Source organism: Bos javanicus, chromosome 5, assembly GCF_032452875.1.
Source record: "Bos javanicus breed banteng chromosome 5, ARS-OSU_banteng_1.0, whole genome shotgun sequence".
NCBI lineage: Eukaryota > Metazoa > Chordata > Mammalia > Artiodactyla > Bovidae > Bos > Bos javanicus.
In genome coordinates this window covers 102,986,052-103,005,887 of record NC_083872.1, presented here as the reverse complement: position 1 = coordinate 103,005,887, position 19,836 = coordinate 102,986,052, and the positions used below count along the sequence as shown (strand labels likewise).

The 19,836-nt window shown below is 43.0% G+C and overlaps 1 protein-coding gene across 1 annotated transcript in view; it reads left to right on the top strand.

Annotated features, from left to right (window-relative positions):
• Nucleotides 1–16,308, top strand: part of LOC133248203 (antigen WC1.1-like) — a 63,254-nt gene extending 46,946 nt beyond the window's left edge. The window contains exons 11-20 of the mRNA XM_061418022.1: nt 1,458–1,550; nt 1,627–1,941; nt 3,063–3,377; nt 10,326–10,367; nt 10,455–10,769; nt 11,020–11,052; nt 11,600–11,737; nt 12,125–12,214; nt 13,088–13,225; nt 16,034–16,308. Of these exons, the coding sequence (XP_061274006.1) occupies nt 1,458–1,550; nt 1,627–1,941; nt 3,063–3,377; nt 10,326–10,367; nt 10,455–10,769; nt 11,020–11,052; nt 11,600–11,737; nt 12,125–12,214; nt 13,088–13,225; nt 16,034–16,179 (1,625 nt within the window). The 3' untranslated portion in view covers nt 16,180–16,308. The remainder of the gene's footprint in view (nt 1–1,457; nt 1,551–1,626; nt 1,942–3,062; nt 3,378–10,325; nt 10,368–10,454; nt 10,770–11,019; nt 11,053–11,599; nt 11,738–12,124; nt 12,215–13,087; nt 13,226–16,033) is intronic.
• Nucleotides 16,309–19,836: the final 3,528 nt, after the last annotated feature.

Genomic DNA, 19,836 nt, shown 5'->3' with positions numbered 1-19,836 from the left:
AATACTGGAGTGGATTGCCATTTTTTTCTCCAAAGGCTCTTCCCAACCCGGGGATAGAACTCCAGTCTCCTTTTTGACAGGCAGGTTCTTCACCACTGAGTCACCTGGGAAGCCCATATGTATATGTATAACTTACTAAATTTGCTGTACAGCAGAAGCTACCATAGCATTGTAAAGCAATTATACTCAAAAATTAATAAATGAAATAAAATAAATTCTTTGTCAGGTAACTTTAAGAGCCAAATACCCTGGGAAATTTTTTAATGTTTCTTTTTGCTCTGGTTTTCCATGAGATGTCTTTTATATAAGTATTTTTTAAATCACAAACATTGTAGATAAATAATTGTACAACTCCTTCAGAAAGGCTTTTGTTTTGCTTCTTCTATTTAGGGGTAGATTAAGCTCAACATTCAGAAAACTAAGATCATGGCATCTGGTCCCATCACTTCATGGGAAATAGATGGGGAAACAGGGGAAAGAGTGTCAGACTTTATTTTGGGGGGCTCCAAAACACGGCAGATGGTGATTGCAGCCATGAAATTAAAAGATGCTTACTCCTTGGAAAGAGGGTTATGACCAACCTAGATAGCATATTCAAAAGCAGAGACATTACTTTGCCAACAAAGGTTCATCTAGTCAAGGCTATGGTTTTTCCAGTAGTCATGTATCGGTGTGAAGAAAGCTGAGCGCTAAAGAATTGATGCTTTTGAACTGTGGTGTTGGAGAAGACTCTTGAGAGTCCCTTGGACTGCAAGGAGATCCAAGAAGTCCATTCTAAAGGAGATCAGTCCTGGGTGTTCTTTGGAAGGAATGATGCTAAAGCTGAAACTCCAGTACTTTGGCCACCTCTTGCGAAGAGTTGACTTATTGGAGAAGACTCTGATGCTGGGAGGAATTGGGGGCAAGAGGAGAAGGGGATGACAGAGGATTAGATGGCTGGATGGCATCACAGACTCGATGGACGTGAGTTTGAGTGAACTCTGGGAGTTGGTGAGGACAGGGAGGCCTGGCGTGCTGCAATTCATGGGGTCGCAAAGAGTTGGACATGACTGAGCGACTGAACTGAACTGAATTGAAGGATAGAACAACTTGTTTAACTCATTCTTAGGGCAAAGCTTGGCTTAAAACAGGAATCGTGCCATTGTCAGGACCAGGGCTCTTCATGGAGAAAGGGAACACGAAGATTATGGTAACTTTACCAGTATGTTCCAGCTTTCATCTCAGCTCCATCACTAGGTCATTATTTATTTTTTTTCTTTTGAACTTTTTACTTTGTCTTGGGGTATAGCCGATTAACAACGTTGTTATGGTTTCAGGTGAACAGCCAGGGACTCGGCCACACACATACATGTATCCATTTTCCCCCAAACTTCCCTCCCCTCCTAAAAATTATTTAGTTTAACTGACTTTCCTGTTCTTTAACCCTCTCAACCCTCTAATCATGGCTGTTTCTTCAGGAAACCAGACCCTGGTGCTGCCCCAGTGCGATGACTTTGTGTCTGAACCAGCAGGATTTGCGGCCTCAGAGGACAGCGCCCCCTACTGCTCAGGTGAGTGTCACACAGGACAGAAGACCCTTCTCATTCCCTAGGTCAATGCCCCATTGTCCCATTTCTGTCTCCTCAGACAGCAGGCAGCTCCGCTTGGTGGACGGGGGCGGTCACTGCGCCGGGAGAGTGGAGATCCTTGACCAGGGCTCCTGGGGCACCATCTGTGATGACGGCTGGGACCTGGACGATGCCCACGTGGTGTGCAGGCAGCTGGGCTGTGGAGAAGCCCTCAATGCCACGGGGTCTGCTCACTTTGGGGCAGGATCAGGGCCCATCTGGCTGGATGACCTGAACTGTGCTGGAAATGAGTCCCAGGTGTGGACGTGCCCTTCCCAGGGCTGGGGGCGGCACGACTGCAGACACAAGGAGGATGCTGGGGTCATCTGCTCAGGTCTGTGCTGCACACTGTCCACAGTTTGGGGGAGAGGTGGGGCCCAGGAGGACGGGGGTCTGAGCCTTGAGGGAGAGATGCTGAAAGGACCAGAGAAGGAGGCTTCCTCCCATGAAGCCTGTGTTTCCAACAGAGGTGAAGACGAGGTGCTTTCACTGCCTCCTGCAGCAGCTGAGATTCTGGTCCTTTCTTCTCAGTAGTGTTTCCTGGCAGAGTCTTTTGTCACAGTTTTTCTTGAAATCAGGGCTCACCCTTCTGGTACATATAGTAGAGACGTCTTAAAGCCACTGTGCTAGTTTTTGCTTGTTCTATAACAAATTGCTACATTGTTAATGGTTTAAAACAACATATTTATTTCCTTACACTTCTGTAGCATAGATGTCCAGCAGGGATCTCACTGGAATGTGATAAAAGTTTCAGCAGGGCCACATCACTTCTGAGCCTCTGGGAAAGAATCTGTTTCCTGTCTTTTCAAGCTTCTAGAAAGCACCTGCCTTCCTTCACTCATAACCCCATTCTGTTCATCATCAGACCAGCAATGCTCCACCTCTCTAACCATTATCCATATTCACATCTCCCTCTAACCAGAACGAGGAAAAGGATTCCACTTTAAAGGACAGTGAGTCTAAGAATGTGATTAGACCGTGCTCAGGTGGTTAATCTGCCATATTTCAGGTTACTCTTAGCATCCAAAGGACCATACCGTAATCACATATGTAAAGTCCCTTTTGCCAGATAAGGAAACATAGATACGGGTTCCATGTAGACATCTGTGGGTCCATTACTCTATCTGCCTCCACACTGTCCACATCACATCCCTTTCATACACTCTTTTAGATGTTTTGTCAGGAAGCAGGAGTCAGCTCCCTCTCCCTGCAGGTGTCCAGGTTGGTCTTCCTCTCAGTTCATATCCACTACATCATGGTGGTAGAAATATTTAGAAAGACAGACACAAATGGACAAAGTCAGGTGAAAAGGAAACAAGTTTCACTCTGGTCATATAATGGATTTGCTTCCTCAGCTGGGTCACAGATGAATGTTCACAATTTTGGGGAGAGAGGAAAACCCAGAGCACTGAGTGGGGTGCTCACTGTGTCCTGTCTCCTCTCTTTCGATCTTAGAGTTCCTGGCCCTCAGGATGGTGAGCGAGGACCAGCAGTGTGCTGGGTGGCTGGAAGTTTTCTACAACGGGACCTGGGGCAGTGTCTGCCGCAGCCCCATGGATGAGGTCACCGTGTCCATCATCTGCAGACAGCTTGGCTGTGGGGACGGTGGAAGTCTCAACTCCTCTGTTGGTCTCAGGGAAGGTTCTAGACCACGTTGGGTAGATTTAATTCAGTGTCGGAAAACGGATACCTCTCTCTGGCAGTGTCCTTCTGGCCCATGGAAATACAGTTCCTGCTCTCCAAAGGAGGAAGCCTACATCTCATGTGCAGGTGACTTATGTCTGTTTCTGTGTCTGTCCCAACCCTGTAGGATGTTGTTAGTGAGATTTGATATTTTAAAATCTAAGTGATGGGTTTAAGTTGAGTTTATAAAATGAAGTTTGGATGGAGCTTATTTAATCTACATGTTCCAAACTGCCTTATGATCCAGCAATCCCACTGCTGGGCATACACACTGAGGAAACCAGAAGGGAAAGAGACACGTGTACCCCAATGTTCATCGCAGCACTGTTTATAATAGCCAGGACATGGAAGCAACCTAGATGCCCATCAGCAGATGAATGGATAAGAAAGCTGTGGTACATATACACAATGGAGTATTATTCAGCCATTAAAAAGAATACATTTGAATCAGTTCTAATGAGATGGATAAAACTGGAACCTATTATACAGAGTGAAGTAAGCCAGAAAGAAAAACACCAATACAGTATACTAACACATATATATGGAATTTAGAAAGATGGTAACAATACCCCTGTGTATGAGACAGCAAAAGAGACACCAATGTATAGATCAGTCTTATGGACTCTGTGGGAGAGGGAGAGGGTGGGGAGATTTGGGAGAATAGCATTGAAACATGTATAATATCATGTGTGAAACGAGTCGCCAGTCCAGGTTCGATGCACGGTACTGGATGCTTGGGGCTGGTGCACTGGGACGACCCAGAGGGAGGGTAGGGGAGGGAGGAGGGAGGAGGGTTCAGGATGGGGAACACAGGAACACGGGTATACCTGTGGCAGATTCATTTCGATATTTGGCAAAACTAATACAAAATTGTAAAGTTTAAAAATAAAATAAAAGTTAAAAAAATTTTTTAACTGATATAATTGATACAACATTATATTTTTTGCTGTATACAACATAATGCTTATATATTTGTGTGTATTGATAAATGATCACTACAGTAAGTCTAGTTATATCTCTATATATGGATCCATATATATAGATCCATATATATAGTTAAAAATGTTTCTTACATGATGAGAATGTTTAAGATGTATTTTCTTGCCCTCCTTCAAATAAACAATACAGTATTCACCATGCTGTATGTTATATCTCTTCACCCATTAATTTTATAATTCAAATTTATACCTTTTGATTACCTTTGCCCACACCAAATCCCCCACCTCTGGCAGCCACCAACTACTCAGCATCTCTGAACTTGCTTTTTGTTTTAATATGACACATATAAATGAGATTATATGGTATTTTTCTTTCTCTGTCTGATTTGTTTCACTTAGCATAATGCCCTTGAGGTCCATCCATGTTGTTGAAACTGGCAAGATTTTCTTCTTTTTTTATGGGTGGATATAAGTCTATACTACATTTTATTTATCCATTCATCAGTGAAGACTTACATTGTTTGACTCACAGATATTGCTATAAAATACTAAAAGGTAATACTGTTAAAGTGCTGCAGTCAATACATCAGCAAATTTGGAAGATTCATCAGTGGCCACAGGACTGGAGAAGGTCAGTTTTCGTTTCAATCTCAAAGAAGGGCAATGTCAATGAATGGTCAAACTACCTCACAGTTGTGCTCATTTCACATGCTAGCAAGGTTATGCTCAAAGTCTTTCAAGCTAGGCTTCAGCAGTAAGTGAACTGAGAACTTCCGAGATGTACCAGCTGGATTTAGAAAAGGCAGAGAAACCAGAGATCAAACTGCCAACATTTGTTGGATCATAGAGTAAGCCAGAGAATTCCAGAAAAACATCTGCTTCATTGGCTACATAAAGCCTTTGACCATGTGGATCACAATGAACTGTGGAAAATTCTTAAAGAGATGAGAATACCAGGGCACCTTACCTGCCTCCTGAGAAACCTGTATGCAGATCAAAAAGCAGCAGTTGGAACTGGACATGAAACAACCGACTGGTTCCAAATTGAGAAAAGAGTTCATCAAGGCTGTATATTGTCAGCCTGTTTATTTAACTTGTATGCAGAGAACATCATAGGAAATGCCAGGCTGGATGAATCACAAGCTGGAATCAAGATTGCTGTGAGAAATATCAGCAACCTCAGATACACAGATGATACCACTCTAATGGCAGAAAGCGAAGAGGAACTAAAGAGCCTCTCATTGAGTGTGAAAGAGGAGAGTGAAAAAGCTGGCTTACAGCTCAACATTCTAAAACCTAAGATCATTAGCACTTCATGGCAAATAAAAGGGGAAAAAGTGTAAACAGTGACAGATTTTCTTTTCCTGGACTCCCAAATCACTGCTGATGGTGACTGCAGCCATGAGATTAAAAGAGGCTTGTTCCTCTGTGACAAACCTAGACAGAGTATTAAAAAGCAGAGACATCACTTTGCTGACAAAGGTCCATATGGTCAAAGCTATATTTTTTCCAGTAGTCAAGTCTGGACATGAGAACCGGGCTATAGAAGAAGCTAAAAAGAGTTGATTCTTTTGAATTGTGGTGCTTCAATGCTACAATTGAATTGAGAGTCCTTTGGGCAGCAAGGAGATCAAACCAATCAATCCTAAAGGAAATCAACCCTGAATAGTCATTGGAAGGACTGATGCTGAAGCTGAAGCTCCAATACTTTGGCCACATGATGAGAAGAGCTGACTCATTGGAAAAGACCCTGATGCTGGGAAAGATTGAAGGCAAAAGAAGAAGGGGGCCACAGAGGATGAGATAGTTAGATAGCATCACCAGTTCAGTGGACATGAATTTGAGCAAACTTTGGGAGTTAGTGAAGGACAGAGGAGCCTGGCATGCTGCAGTCCATGGGGTTGCGAAGAGTCAGACACAACCTAGCAACTGAACATATGTTGCTGCAGTGAACAATCGGTTTTCAAGTTAGTGTTTTTGTTTCCTTCAGATAAATACCCCAAAGTGAAATTCCTAAATCATATGGCAGTTCTATTTTTAATTTTTGATGCACCTCAATACTGTTTCCATAGGGGCTGCATCAACTTACATTCCCTCTAACTGTGCAAAAGCTTTCCTGTCTCTTCACATTCTCCTCAACTCCTGTTATTTCTTCTTTTTGATAAAAGCCTTTCTAGAGGATATGAGGTCTTCTCATTGTGGTTTTGATTTGTATTTTCTGATGATTAATAGTGTTGAGCATGTTTTCATGTACCTATTGGCAAGTTGTATGTATAGTTCAAAAAAATGTCTGTTCAGGTTCTCTGCCCATTTAAAAAAAATCAGACTGTTTGTTTTTTGCTACTGAGTTGTATGAGTTCCTTGTGTATTTTGGATAATCATCCTTACTGGAGATATAATATGCAAATATTTTCTCCAATTCCACAGGTTGCTTTTTCACTTTGTTGATGGTTTCCTTAATTGGACAGAAGCTTTTTAGCCTTATGTCGTCACAACTGCTTGCTTTTACTCTTGTTCCCTTTGCTTTTGGTGTCAAATCCAAAAAATCATCACAAAGACTGGTGTTAAGGATTTTATTTTCTATTTTTTTCCTGTAGAAATTTTATGGCTTCAGGACTTGTGATCAAGTCTTTAATCTATTTTGAGTTAAATTTTGTGAATGGTGTAAGATAGTGGTCCAGTTTCATTTTTTGTGTGTGGCTGTCCAGTTTTCCCAATATCATTTACTGAAAAAACTCCTTTTCCCACTGTATATTCTTGGCTTCTTTGTCAAAAATTAATTGACCATAGAAATGCGGGTTTATTTATGGACTCTCTATTTTGTTCCATTGATCTCTGTGCACATTTTTATACCAACGACATACTGTTTTGATTAATATAGCTTTGTAATATAGTTTGAAATCAGGAAGCACGACACCTCTAGCTTTGTTATTCTTTGTCAAGATTGCTTTGGTATTAAGTGTCTTGTGGTTCCATGCAAATTTTAGGATTGTTTCTTCAGTATCTGTGAAAATTTTCATTGGAATTTTGATAAGGACTGCAGTGAATCTGTAGATGCTTTGGGTAGTATGGGCGTATTAATAATATTAGATCTTCCAGTCCATGAGCACAGAATATCTTTCTCTTTATTTGAGTCATCTTCAGTATCTTTCATCAGTATGTTTATATTTTTCAGTGTACAGGTCTTTCACCTCCTTGGTTAAATTTATTCCTAGATATTTTATTCATTTTAATGCAAATGTAAGTAGAATTGTTTTCTCAGATTCTTTTATAGCAGTTTGTTGTTAGTGTAAAGAAATGCATATGATTCATTTTTATATATGGCAAAACCAATACAATATTGTAAAGTTAAATAAAATAAAATTTAAAAAAAAGATAAATGGAAAAAAAGAGAAATGCATATGATTTTTGTATACAGATTTTTCTTCTACAACTTTACTGAGTGTATTAGTTCTCATATTTTTGCTGAAGTCTTTAGTGTTTTCTACATATAATATCATGTAAGGGGGTTTCTTTCCTCATGACTCTGATGGTAAAGAATCTGTCTACAATGCAAGAGACCCGGGTTCAGTCCCTGGGTCAGGAAGATCCCCTGGAGGAGGGAATGGCAACCCACTCCAGTATTCTTGCCTGGAGAATCCCAGTGGACAGAGGAGCCTGGCAGGCTGCAGTCCTTGGGGTTGTAAAGAGTCAGACACGACTGAGCGACTAACACTTTCACTTTTCAATCTGCAAATAGTGTCAGTTTTGCCTCTTCCTTTCAGATTTGGATATCTTGAGTTTCTTTTTATTGCCTGATGGATCTGTATAGGACTACCAAAACTAAGTTGAATAAAAGTGGTGAGAGTAGATATTTTTGCCTTGTGTCTAATTTCAGAGGAAAAGCTTTTAGTTTTTTACAGTCAAGTATGATGTTAGCTGTGTACTTTTCATATGGCCTTAATTATGTTGAGATGCAATCCTTCTATACCTACTTTGTAAAAGAGTTTTTACTGTAAGTGGATGTTGAATTTGTCAAACACTTTTTCTGCATCCTTTGAGGATATGATTTTTACCTTCATTTTGTTTATTTGGTGTATCACATTGATTAATTTGTGAATGTTGAACTATCCTTGTATCTTTGGAACAAATATCACTTGATCATGGTGTATGATTCTTGTAGTGTATTGTCAAATTCAGTTTTCTAATATTTTGTTGATGATTTTTGCACCTGTACTTATCAGAGTATTAGCCCGTAATTTTCTTTTCTCATGGTGTCCTTATCTGGCTTTGGTATCAGACTGATGTTAACTTCATAAAATGAATTTGGAAGTGATCTTTTCTTCTGTTTTTGAAAGAGTTTGAGAAGGCTCCACCACTAAATACTGTTACATTGGGAACTGAGATTTCAGCAGTAAATTTTGAATGAAATAAATAAATGTTGGAGAAGGCGACAAATAGTTAAACCATAGCACCTTATTCTTTCAACATTTCTCTCTCTGTTTCTCTTTCTCCTTCCCTCCCCCTCCACATACACAAACACACATACCCCATTCAGGTACACCTTGAATGGTATGCTGGATGTTGCCAGAAACCCATAGCTAAGAGAATGTGGAATCAGATACTTCAAAAGCAAAGGCTCACTCCCTTCCTTGCCTCTTTTTGCTCATCTCTTTGTCTTTTTCATTTGAAGGCCAAAGAGGCATTAAACTGTGAGACCTTTTATTGATGATGTTTTTCCTACAATTAAACCCTGTGAATTGAGAGGTGGTAAAATCTTTGACCATGAAAATGAGCAAGCCGCTCACAGAGGTCCTGCCATCGTTTTCTCAGAGGTTCTCTGCATAGAATGGGTAGGAGTTTTGATAGGATGATCTGGAAAGAATATATAAACATTGATACTTTATGACAGGTACTATTTACCCTTCTGTTTTTTTGAATTTCTACTTCTCTCAGCTTCAATTCTTTTATATATATTTTCAGTCTTTTGTTTATTATTTCTGCATCTTCTCAATACAAATTGTTCTCAGTAGGCTTTTTTTTTAACTATTGCAAAAATTTCTGGCTTACTTAGTGTGTACATTTATGTGTCCATATGTCTTCTCAGAATTCTACTAAGTCTTTCCTGTATACTTTCTTTTTAAGAGTCTCCTAACCAACACTATGGGCTTTTCTGGTGGCTCAGACAGCAAAGAAACTGCCTGCAGTGTGGGAGACCTGGGTTTGATCCCTGGGTAGGGAGGATCCAGTGGAGAAGTGAATAGCAATCCACTCCAGCATGTTTGTTTGGAAAATCCTATGGACAGAGGAGCCTGGTGGGCTGCATTCCATAGGGTCGCAAAGAGTTGGATAAGACTGAGTGACTAACACACACACACACATAACCAACACTACATTGTGGAACAATTTCTTCCAATTAAAAATAAATTTAGAAAAGAGAGTTTCCTTTTACAACAGTAGTCTTCACTTGCACACTTGTCACACTGAATAATAGGTAAGAGTAGTTTATAATCTATCTAATAATTTTCCATTAAAATTGTGTACATGAGATTTTGAATATAAATTGACTCTGTGCTTCTGGACTGATTATTTTTAATATGAACTATTATCATAGACTGTTACCATTAATTTATATTTGGTTTACTATTTCACTGATTAGTATGAATTTAAACAAAGAAATTTTATTTCACTAAATTTTATTTGTCCATTCATTTCATAAATATTTATCAAGCCCCTATCTAGGTATTTTGAAATGGTTTTCCATAGATATTTGTTGAATGAGTGCATACAATGTGCAGGCACTCTCCTAATAGAAGAAACATGGCACATATAAGATATACAAGGTCCTTCTTCTAATGGAACTTTCATTCAGAGGGGTGTGTGTACATTCGTAGATGTCTGTGTTTATATTTGCTGTGGGGTGTGAAGACTGATAAACAAGTAAATATTTAAAGATATTTCACCTGGTGATCAGATGCAGTGAATGTTTCAGCCCAGGAGATAATGAGCCTGTGTTTTCACATGTCATTTGCACTGAGCCATGGATCTTAGATAATCTTATGTGGGCACAGGAACACCCTCAGCTATTCCTGATCCACTGTTTCCCTGTTGTGTGCAGGAAGAAGACCCAAGAGCTGTCCAACTGCTGCCCCTTGCACAGGTACGTCATCCTACCCCCTCCCCTGTGGCTCCCAAGGGCTCCTTCCTCCCACCAGAGGAGTCACAGGAGGGGCTGCTGCCTTTTCAGACAGAGAGAAGCTCCGGCTCAGGGGAGGAGACAGCAAGTGCTCAGGGCGGGTGGAGGTCTGGCACAGCGGAACCTGGGGCACCGTGTGCGATGACTCCTGGAGCCTGGCAGAGGCCGAGGTGGTGTGTCAGCAGCTGGGCTGTGGCCAGGCCCTAGAAGCCGTGCGGTCTGCAGCATTTGGCCCTGGAAATGGGAGCATCTGGCTGGATGAGGTGCGGTGTGGGGGCCGGGAGTCTTCCCTGTGGGACTGTGCTGCAGAACCCTGGGGGCAGAGCGACTGCAAGCACGAGGAGGATGCTGGTGTGAGGTGCTCTGGTGAGTGAGGGGCTCGGGGTCTGGCCTGGGTGAGCTGGGGCAGTGCAGGGGCACTGGGCTGGGTCGGGCGTGGTGGGGATTTTGTGTTCAGACATCCTGGGTGCTGGGGCTCTGATCTAGGATGAGGGAGCTGGGAGGACTGGACACTGATGTTGTGCAGACTGAGGGGTGATTTCAGGCTCAGGATGGAAAAGGTTTGCCCTGCGTTCTGGTCAATTTTTCTTCCCCACACTACTGTTTTTCTCTTTAGGTGTAAGGACAACATTGCCCACGACTACAGCAGGTACTGTGATCCATCCACAGGCAGGAGAGAATACTCAGATACTGGGGACCTGTTCTGTGGGCTCTCTGACAACTCAGAAGAGGAAAGAGTCTGAGAAGCCGTGGCTGTTGGGGAGGAGCCAGGGCATTATACAGGGGAAATCCCCTGCCTTGATGTCCAGGGTCAAATGTTCTCATGCCCGGGGTAGATGAAAGTCTGGTTTCCATGTTGTAGAATCTAAGGATCTCCCACCTGCCCTTGAGTGTTGCTCCTCATCAGAGAGGTGCAGGTCCCTGGACTGTTTGATGCTCTGTCTCCTGAAGCACAAGGAGAGGGGATGAGCTGCATCCTCAGAGGCCGTCTCGGCAGGGCAGCTCCCTGGCAATACCCATGTCTGCCTCGGGGCCACACTGGCCAGGGTGGAGTTGACTTGTCTCAGGACGAGACTCAAGGGAACCCTGACACTGTCTGAGGCTGAGACGCCATTGTCCGGAGCTCCTGAACATGCTGATACAGAGATTTCTCTGTGTCCAAGACTATCTCCAGCCCTTTTTCCTGTTCTCCTTAGGGACCAGAACAACCTCAAATTCTCTCCCTGGCATCTTCTCCCTGCCTGGGATCCTCTGCCTTATCCTGGGGGCCCTTCTGTTCCTGGTCCTCGTCATCCTGATGACTCAGCTGCTCAGATGGAGAGCAGAGCGCAGAGGTGGGCTGCAGGGGGAACTGGGGATCAGGGAGAGTGTGTGGAGGCAGGAGATGGGGCAGGTATGAAGAGGGGAACCTGGGCCAGGTACTGTTCTGAGTTGCAGACTCCATGTGCTCCGTGCTGAGCTCTAAGGGCTGAGTAGACAGAGGTTCTTAGGACTGGGGTGTGAACTCTCATAAGTCATGGCCTCTCCTGTGAGACCAGACAGAGTTGGCGCTGAGCTGTAATCAGGGTCAGACGAGGGGAGAGGTGCTGACATGATGCATGGGGTAGGAGATGATGCTGAGGTCCTGGCAGCCCCCATGTGAGCACCAGGGAGATTGAAGGTGGGCTGGCTGGATCGGGGTATCTGGGGAAGCTTCTCTGACCTGCTGGGGGATCTCTCAGCCTTATCCAGCTATGAAGATGCTCTTGCTGAAGCTGTGTATGAGGAGCTCGATTACCTTCTGACCCAGAAGGAAGGTCTGGGCAGCCCAGGTGAGTGTCTCTGTCTGTCCTCCTGGGATCTCTGGTTGTCACCACCCACTGGCTGTGCACATCTTCTCAGCATCTGCAGACCCCATGTGTGCCCCAGGCTCACAGAGACGGCTCCTCCAAAGAGGCAGGATGGCCTCTCAGAGCCCCGTGACCTCCCAGCCTCTGTCTACACTGCAGAAGCCAGGCTTGTCCATTCTCAGCCTTAACACAGGTCCCGTGGGTGTGGGGAGGAAAAATTCTGTGTGTTGTGTGATGTTTGTCTCCACATGAGGCTTCCCGTCAGATTTCTCACTGACTAAACTGCCATATTACACCAGGGATGGTGAGGACAACAGTGACTACAGATCCACCTCAGGAAATAGAGGTGGACCTGACTCGGCTGGGTCTGGGGAGGAGAGTTTCCCTCATAGAGAGGAGATTTAAGGGGAATGGTTTTCCTTTGATGGACCAGAGGCATCCCTTGTGTCCAGATGGGGTTCGTCCTTCTCCTTCTCTGGCTGTTCTGTGATGTGTCATGTCGGGACTGGTCTCTCTGTGTCCAGAATCACAACAGGCATACAATGTTTTAAAAAAATAACATCTGTAAAACACAATTTTTCAAAGTACTTTAGCAATGCTCAGTGGTGGAAGAGTTGCTTTGAGATATGTAGTTTCCACCAGAAAATATTAAGATATGTAAAACCATGTTTTGGCTTATGGACACATCAAAATGAAACATGGTCTTAGAGAAAAAAGTCTTTTGAAACAAGGAGTGACTGGTGCCTCTATTCAGAAACTCAGAAACTCTGGGTCAGAAGGTATCTTAGGTATTCCCCAGACCAACCCACTTACTGTGGTTTCATCCACTCCCTTGTCTGCTCTTGGAACCCCCAGATCAGAGGACTGATGTCCCTGATGAAAATTACGATGATGCTCAAGAAGTACCAGTGCCTGGAACTCCTTCTGCCTCTCTGGGGAACGAGGAGGAAGTATCCCCAGAGAAGGAGAATGGGGTGAGGTCCTCTCAGACAGGTGAGTGGGGTCAGTTGATCTCCTGCAATCTTTCTATCTGAAAAGAGTGAATTTGTGCTCCTCAATGCTCAGCCTCCCTAGAGATCCAAAATATAAGTAATCTCATATATTTGGTAGCATCATCTTGACCATGTGCCATATTTAATGCTGTTAGACTCCTTGCAAGGAGTGAGGAATCACTCTGCTTTTGGCATTTATGTCTCCATAATGTGACATAAACTTATCACTTTGTGATATACTTGCATGAAGATTTATAGATTACGGAATCTTCTGGTGGTCCAGAGGTTAGGATTCTGCACTTTCACTGCTAGGGCCTAGGTTCAACCGTGGTCAAGGAACTAAGATCCCACAAGCATGTGTCATGGCCGAAAGAGAAACTTATCGATTAATTGAGCATACCCCACTCCAGTACTCTTGCCTGGAAAATCCCATGGATGTAGGAGACTGGTAGGCTGCAGTCCATGGGATCGCTAAGAGTCAGACATGACTTAGCGACTTTAATTTCACTTTTCACTTTGATGCATTGGAGAAGGAAATGGCAACCCACTCCAGTGTTCTTGCCTGGAGAATCCCAGGGACTGGGGAGCCTGGTGGGCTGTCGTCAATGGGGTCACACAGAGTCGGACACGACTGAAGTGACTTAGCAGTAGCAGCAATAAAAGAAAGCTAAGCGCTGAAGAATTGATGCTTTTGAACTGTAGTTTTGGAGAAGACTCTTCAGAGACCCTTGGATGGCAAGGAGATCAACCCAGACAATTTAAAGGAATTCAATCTTGAATATTCATTGGTAGGACTGAGCCGAAGTAGAAGCTCCAATACCTTGGCCACCTGATGCGAAAAACTGACTCTTTAGAAAAGACCCTGATGCTGGGAAAGATTGAAGGCAGGAGGAGAGGGAGATGACAGAGGATGAAATGGTTAGATGGCATCACCGACTCAATGGATATGAGTTTGAGCAAGCTCTGGGTGCTGGTGATAGACAGGGAAGCCTGGTGTGCTGCAGTCCATGAGGTCACAGAGAGTCAGGCATAAGTGAGTGACTGAACTGAACTAAACCAAATTCAAAGGTGGAACAAGTGTTTTAATACTATCTTTTCACTGTCACATACATGAAGGCAAACCACTCAATATCACAGTAATCCAGGTCTATGCCGATTCAGTAATGCTGAAGAAGCTGAAGTTGCCATTCTATGAAGACGTACATGACCTTTTAGAACTGTCACCTAAAAAAGATGTCCTTTTGATTATAAGGGACTAGATTAGATTCAGGGGATTACGTCTGATAGGCAGAGTGCCTGATGAATTATGGATGGAGGTTCGTGACATTGTACAGGAGGCAGGGATCAAGACCATCCAAAGAAAAAGAAATGCAAAAAGGCAAAATGGTTGTCTGAGGAGGCCTTACAAATAGCTGAGAAAAGACAACAAGTGAAACCAAAGGAGCAAAGGAAAGATATATCCATTTGATTCCAAAGAATAGCAAGGAGATATAAGAAAGCCTTCCTCACTGATCAATGCAAAGAAACATAGGAAACAATGGAATGGCAAAGACTAGAGATCTGGTCAAGACAATTACAGATACCAAGGGAATATTTCATGCAAAGATGGGTACAATAAAGGACAGAAATGTTATGGACCTAACAGTAGCAGAAGATATTAAGAAGAGGTGGCAAGAGCACACAGAAGAACTATACAAAAAAATCTTCATGACCCAGATAATCACGATGGTGTGATCACTCATCTAGAGCCAGATATCCTGGAATGTGAAGTCAAGTGGGCCTTAGGAAGAATCACCACAAACAAAGCTAGTGGAGGTGATGGAATACCAGTTGAGTTCTTTCAAATCCTAAAAGATGATGCTGTGAGAGTGCTGCACTCAATATGCCAGCAAATTTGGAAAACTTAGCAGTGGCCACAGGACTGGAAAAGGTCAGTTTTCATTCCAATCCCAAAGAAAGGCAATGCCAAAGAATGTTCAAACTACCACACAATTGCACTCATCTCACACGTTAGGAAAGTAATGCTCAAAATTCTCCGAGCCAGGCTTCAACAGGACATGAACCATGAAATTCTAGATGTTCAAGCTGGACTTAGAAAAGGCAGAGGAACCAGAGATCAAATTGCCAAAATTCGCTGGATCATCAAAAAAGCAAGAGAGTTCCAGAGAAACATCTATTTCTGCTTTATTAACTATGCCAAAGCCTTTGACTGTGTGTATCACAATAAACTGATATTTCAGTAGCTGCAAGAAGACCCTCATTCTCTAGAAAAGAGTATTTCTCCATCTGAGGGCCTGTGTAGTTTCTGGGGAGGAGATATCTCTGGCTGCACCTGTGATACTATTTGTGGACATTTGGGGACAGGAGTCAAGTCAACTAAGAGCAGACTTGGGTTGTGAGTGAGGAATTCAGATTTTTCCTGTCTCCCATCTCCCTCTTATTGTGAATTTGCATCTATCACCTGTGAAAGGAGAACACTTAAATTCCTTTTTATGATTCTTACCGTTGCTGGGCATCTCCTTGGTATTGTGTTGCCTGGAAGCAGGTCTCCCAGAGCTCCTGAGCATGGGTCGCGTGTGATGCAGGATTTCCCCATGCACTGAGGCCCAGGAGACCACATGAACTGGATCTGAGAGGACAGCTGGGATCCATCCTCACTGGAACTCATGTGAAATAGCCTGAGCCTCCCTCCCCACACCTGGGTCCCAGGGATGCTTTGTCATAAGCACTTGCTTGACTCCCTTCCACCAGAGAGTTCTGTCCCATCCTCGTGTCTCAGTTCTAATCAAACTTCTCTTTTCTACTTCAGGCTCTTGCCTGAACTTCTCCAGAGAGGCAGCTGATCCTGGGCAAGGAGAAGATAGCCTCTGGCTGCTCCAGGGGAAGAAAGAGGATGCTGGGTACGATGATGTTGAACTCAGTGCCCTGGGAACATCCCCAGTGACTTTCTCGTGATGCTGTATTAACTAGGAGATGAAGCCTCAGATATTCTAATTGCCTGTATTTCAGTAGAGTAGTGCTGACCTGTAATAGTGCCATATGAAAATTGCTCAAAATGAAATATTCTGAATAAATTAACTTTTTGCTGTGCTGTTAACTTAGCAAGCTCCATGTCAAATACTTTTAGAGGATTGGTCCTCAAATGCCATCTTTCTCAAAGGAAATGCAAGTGAGTGAGCTGACCTGCTTTCTCACCTGTCTTAGAGGCTAATGAGGGCATGCTCACAAGTGCTCCAGGTCACTCTTATTTAGAAAAGGATGTAAACTTGGTCTACATTCTCACACTCCTTCATAACAAGATGAACTCATGGAAAAACAAAACAAAACAGTTCTAAACACCTCTGAGATGTCACATCACCAGTTTGTAACTTGTTCTGGGACACCAGAGTGGGTGTGAGTTTCAAAGTGGAAGGTTGGCTGGTGGAAGAGAATGGATACAGCTTTCCTTATCCTGCCTCAATATTCACAGGCCAATTAAAAATCTAACTGAACATAACTACCTCTTCCTTTTTCATCTCTCATTTATTCCTTTAGTATATACAGACACCTCTTTGCTCGTATCCCATGTCTGTTTGATTATCCAATCCTTATAAATCCATTCTTTCTTCTCCATCTCTTCTTACTATTTGTTTAGGATGCTGCTATTTCTTCTCTCTTCAAGGATCTCTCCTTCTAAGTGAATTATATCAGTTCATATATATCTTCAAGTTGATGGAAGGCAAATTGGTGCTCACCCACACCCTATATTCAGATGGGACAAGAGGGCAAGAAAGTGGAGACCTAGGCAGAGGGGATCCAGAAGAATGGATGTATATAGAAAGATCAGGAACATTTGGCTATTTATATTTCAGAGATATGGATGGAGGCATCTGACATGATTGATCTCTTAGAGGAAGAATTTCAGACCAAGGGGATTCTTTGAAAACATCTGTTTTTCAGATGTTTCAAGATTGCCTAAACAGTGTCAGACTTTATTTTTTTTGGCTCCAAAATCACTGCAGATGGTGATTGCAGCCATGAAATTAAAAGACGCTTACTCCTTGGAAGGAAGGTTATGACCAACCTAGATAGCATATTCAAAAGCAGAGATATTACTTTGCCAGCAAAGGTCTGTCTAGTCAAGGCTATGGTTTTTCCAGTGTTCATGTATGGATGTGAGAGTTGGACTGTGAAGAAAGCTGAGTGGTGAAGAATTGATGCTTTTGAACTATGGTGTTGGAGAAGACTCTTGAGAGTCCCTTGGGCTGCAAGGAGATTCAACTAGTCCATCCTAAAGGAGATCAGTCCTGGGTGTTCATTGGAGGGACTGATGCTGAAGCTGAAACTCCAATATTTTGGCCACTTGATGTGAAGAGTTGACTCATTGGAAAAGTCCCTGATGCTGGGAATGATTGGGGGCAGGAGGAGAAGGGGACAAAAGAGGTTGAGATGGCTTGATGACATCACCGACTCAATGGACATGAGTTTGGGTGAACACTGGGAGTTGGTGAGGACAGGGAGGCCTGGCATGCTGTGATTCATGGGGTCACAAAGAGTGGGACACGACTGAGTGACTGAACTGAACTGAACTGAAAATGTAATTGTGATCCTGCTGTGACTCCTCAGTGTAGAGAGAGCTGGCATGAAGAAGTGACAAAGTAAAGATTATGTTTACACAACACTACTCCCGCAACACCCCCTCCTCCCCACCCACACCCCCGGCCAATTTCATTGTGGACATGTGGAGAAGCTGCTGAACTAATATAAAACCTGAGAGTGTGGCCCTGGTTGTGAGCTGGACCCACCCAGTTACTTGGCTGATGACTCTGGATGGTTTCTAGGGCTCCAACCTACACTCATGCTTGCAGTCTTCATAGTTCGAGGCTGTGCTTGGGGATGGGAAGAAGCCCAGGGCTTCTTCCAGGGCAGCTCACATGGCTATTCACTTGGGAAGTGATGAAATAGATGACATATGATGAAATAAGGCACACACACGAAGAAGCTCAGTGAACTCCAAGAAAACACAGATAAACAATGAAATTCAGAAAGACTATATATGAAGAAAATAAGATTTAAAAAAATTTCTCATCATCATTATTATTGTTTTTAATTTTCGGTTGCATGAGTCTTTGTTGCTGCACATGGGCTTTCTCCAAATGCAGCAAGCAGGCACTACTCTTCTTTGTGGGCAGCAGGTTCTCTATGTGCGGGCTTCTCTTATTGTGAACAGGTTCTAGGCACCCAGGCTACAGGGGTTGCAGCATTGCCTCCTTTTGTGATTTGTGGGTCCTAGAGCTCAGGCTCAGTAATTATTGAGCTAGGGCTCAGTAATTGTTGAGCTAGGGTGTTACTTCACAGAATAAATTCAGAGTTTTTTAACAGAGATAGAAATCATAAAAAAGGAAGTAAACAGGGAGTTTGCTGATGATTTAGTGGTTAGGATTCGATGCATTCACTGCTGTTGTTTGGATTCAGTCCCAGTAGGGGAACTGAGATCCCTCAAGCTTTGCAGTGAGGCAAAGAGAATAACAGAAGGAACAAAACAGAAAAATGAACCAAACAGAGATTCAGTTGCTTAAGTTTCAGTTCAGTTCAGTGGTTCAGTCGTGTCCGACTCTTTGTGACCCCATGGACCGCAGCACGCCAGGCTTCCCTCTCCATCACCAACTCCTAGAGCTTGCCCAAACTCATGTCCATTGAGTCGGTGATGCCATCATCCAATTGTTTCATCCCCTGTCGTTCCCTTCTCCTCCTGCCCTCAATCTTTCCCAGCATTAGGGTCTTTCCTAATGAGTCAGTTCTTTGCATCAGGTTGTCAAAATATTGGAGTTTCAGCTTCAGCATCAGTCCTTCCAATGAATATTCAGGACTGATTTCCTTTAGGATGGACTGGTTGGATCAGTTGCTTAAGACTACAATGAATGGAATGCAACAAAATGAAAAATGCTACCTAGAGCATCAACAACAGCAAAAGACTCTGTAACTTAGAAGGAAGGACCATTGAGATTACCCAGCCAGGGAACAAAGAAAAAGAGCAATGAAAAAGTGTGAAAGAACCTGTGTGAACTATAGGGTAACATTCATAGAAACAACCTGCACATTATTGGAGTCCCAGAAGGAGAAGAGAGGGAGAGAGGGACACAGATTGTACTTAAAGAAATAATACCAGCTAAGTCCCAAATCTGATGAGATTTAGATATCCAAGTTCATGTAGCTAATAGGTCACTCCTCAGAGTTCATTCAAAATGATCATCCCCAAGACACATTGCTTGTAATCAAGAAGAGAGAATTTTATAGGCAGCAAGAGAAAAGTAAATGCTCACAAAAAAGAAATTCCCTTAAAAATATCAGTGGACTTTTTTAGTAGAATCCTGACTGTCCAGGAGAGAGAAGATAATATATTCTAACTTATGGGAAAAAAAAAAGCCTACCACCCAAGAATACTTTTCTTAGGAAGGTTGTTTTTCATAAATGAAGACGATATAAAGACTTTCCCAAATGAACAACAGTTGAGGGGATTCACCAACATTAGGCTTGTCTTACAAGATTGCTGAGGGGAGTTCCTCAAACTAAATGAAGGATGCTAATTGTTATATGAAAGAAGTGAAAATATGCAACAGACTTGTAAATGTA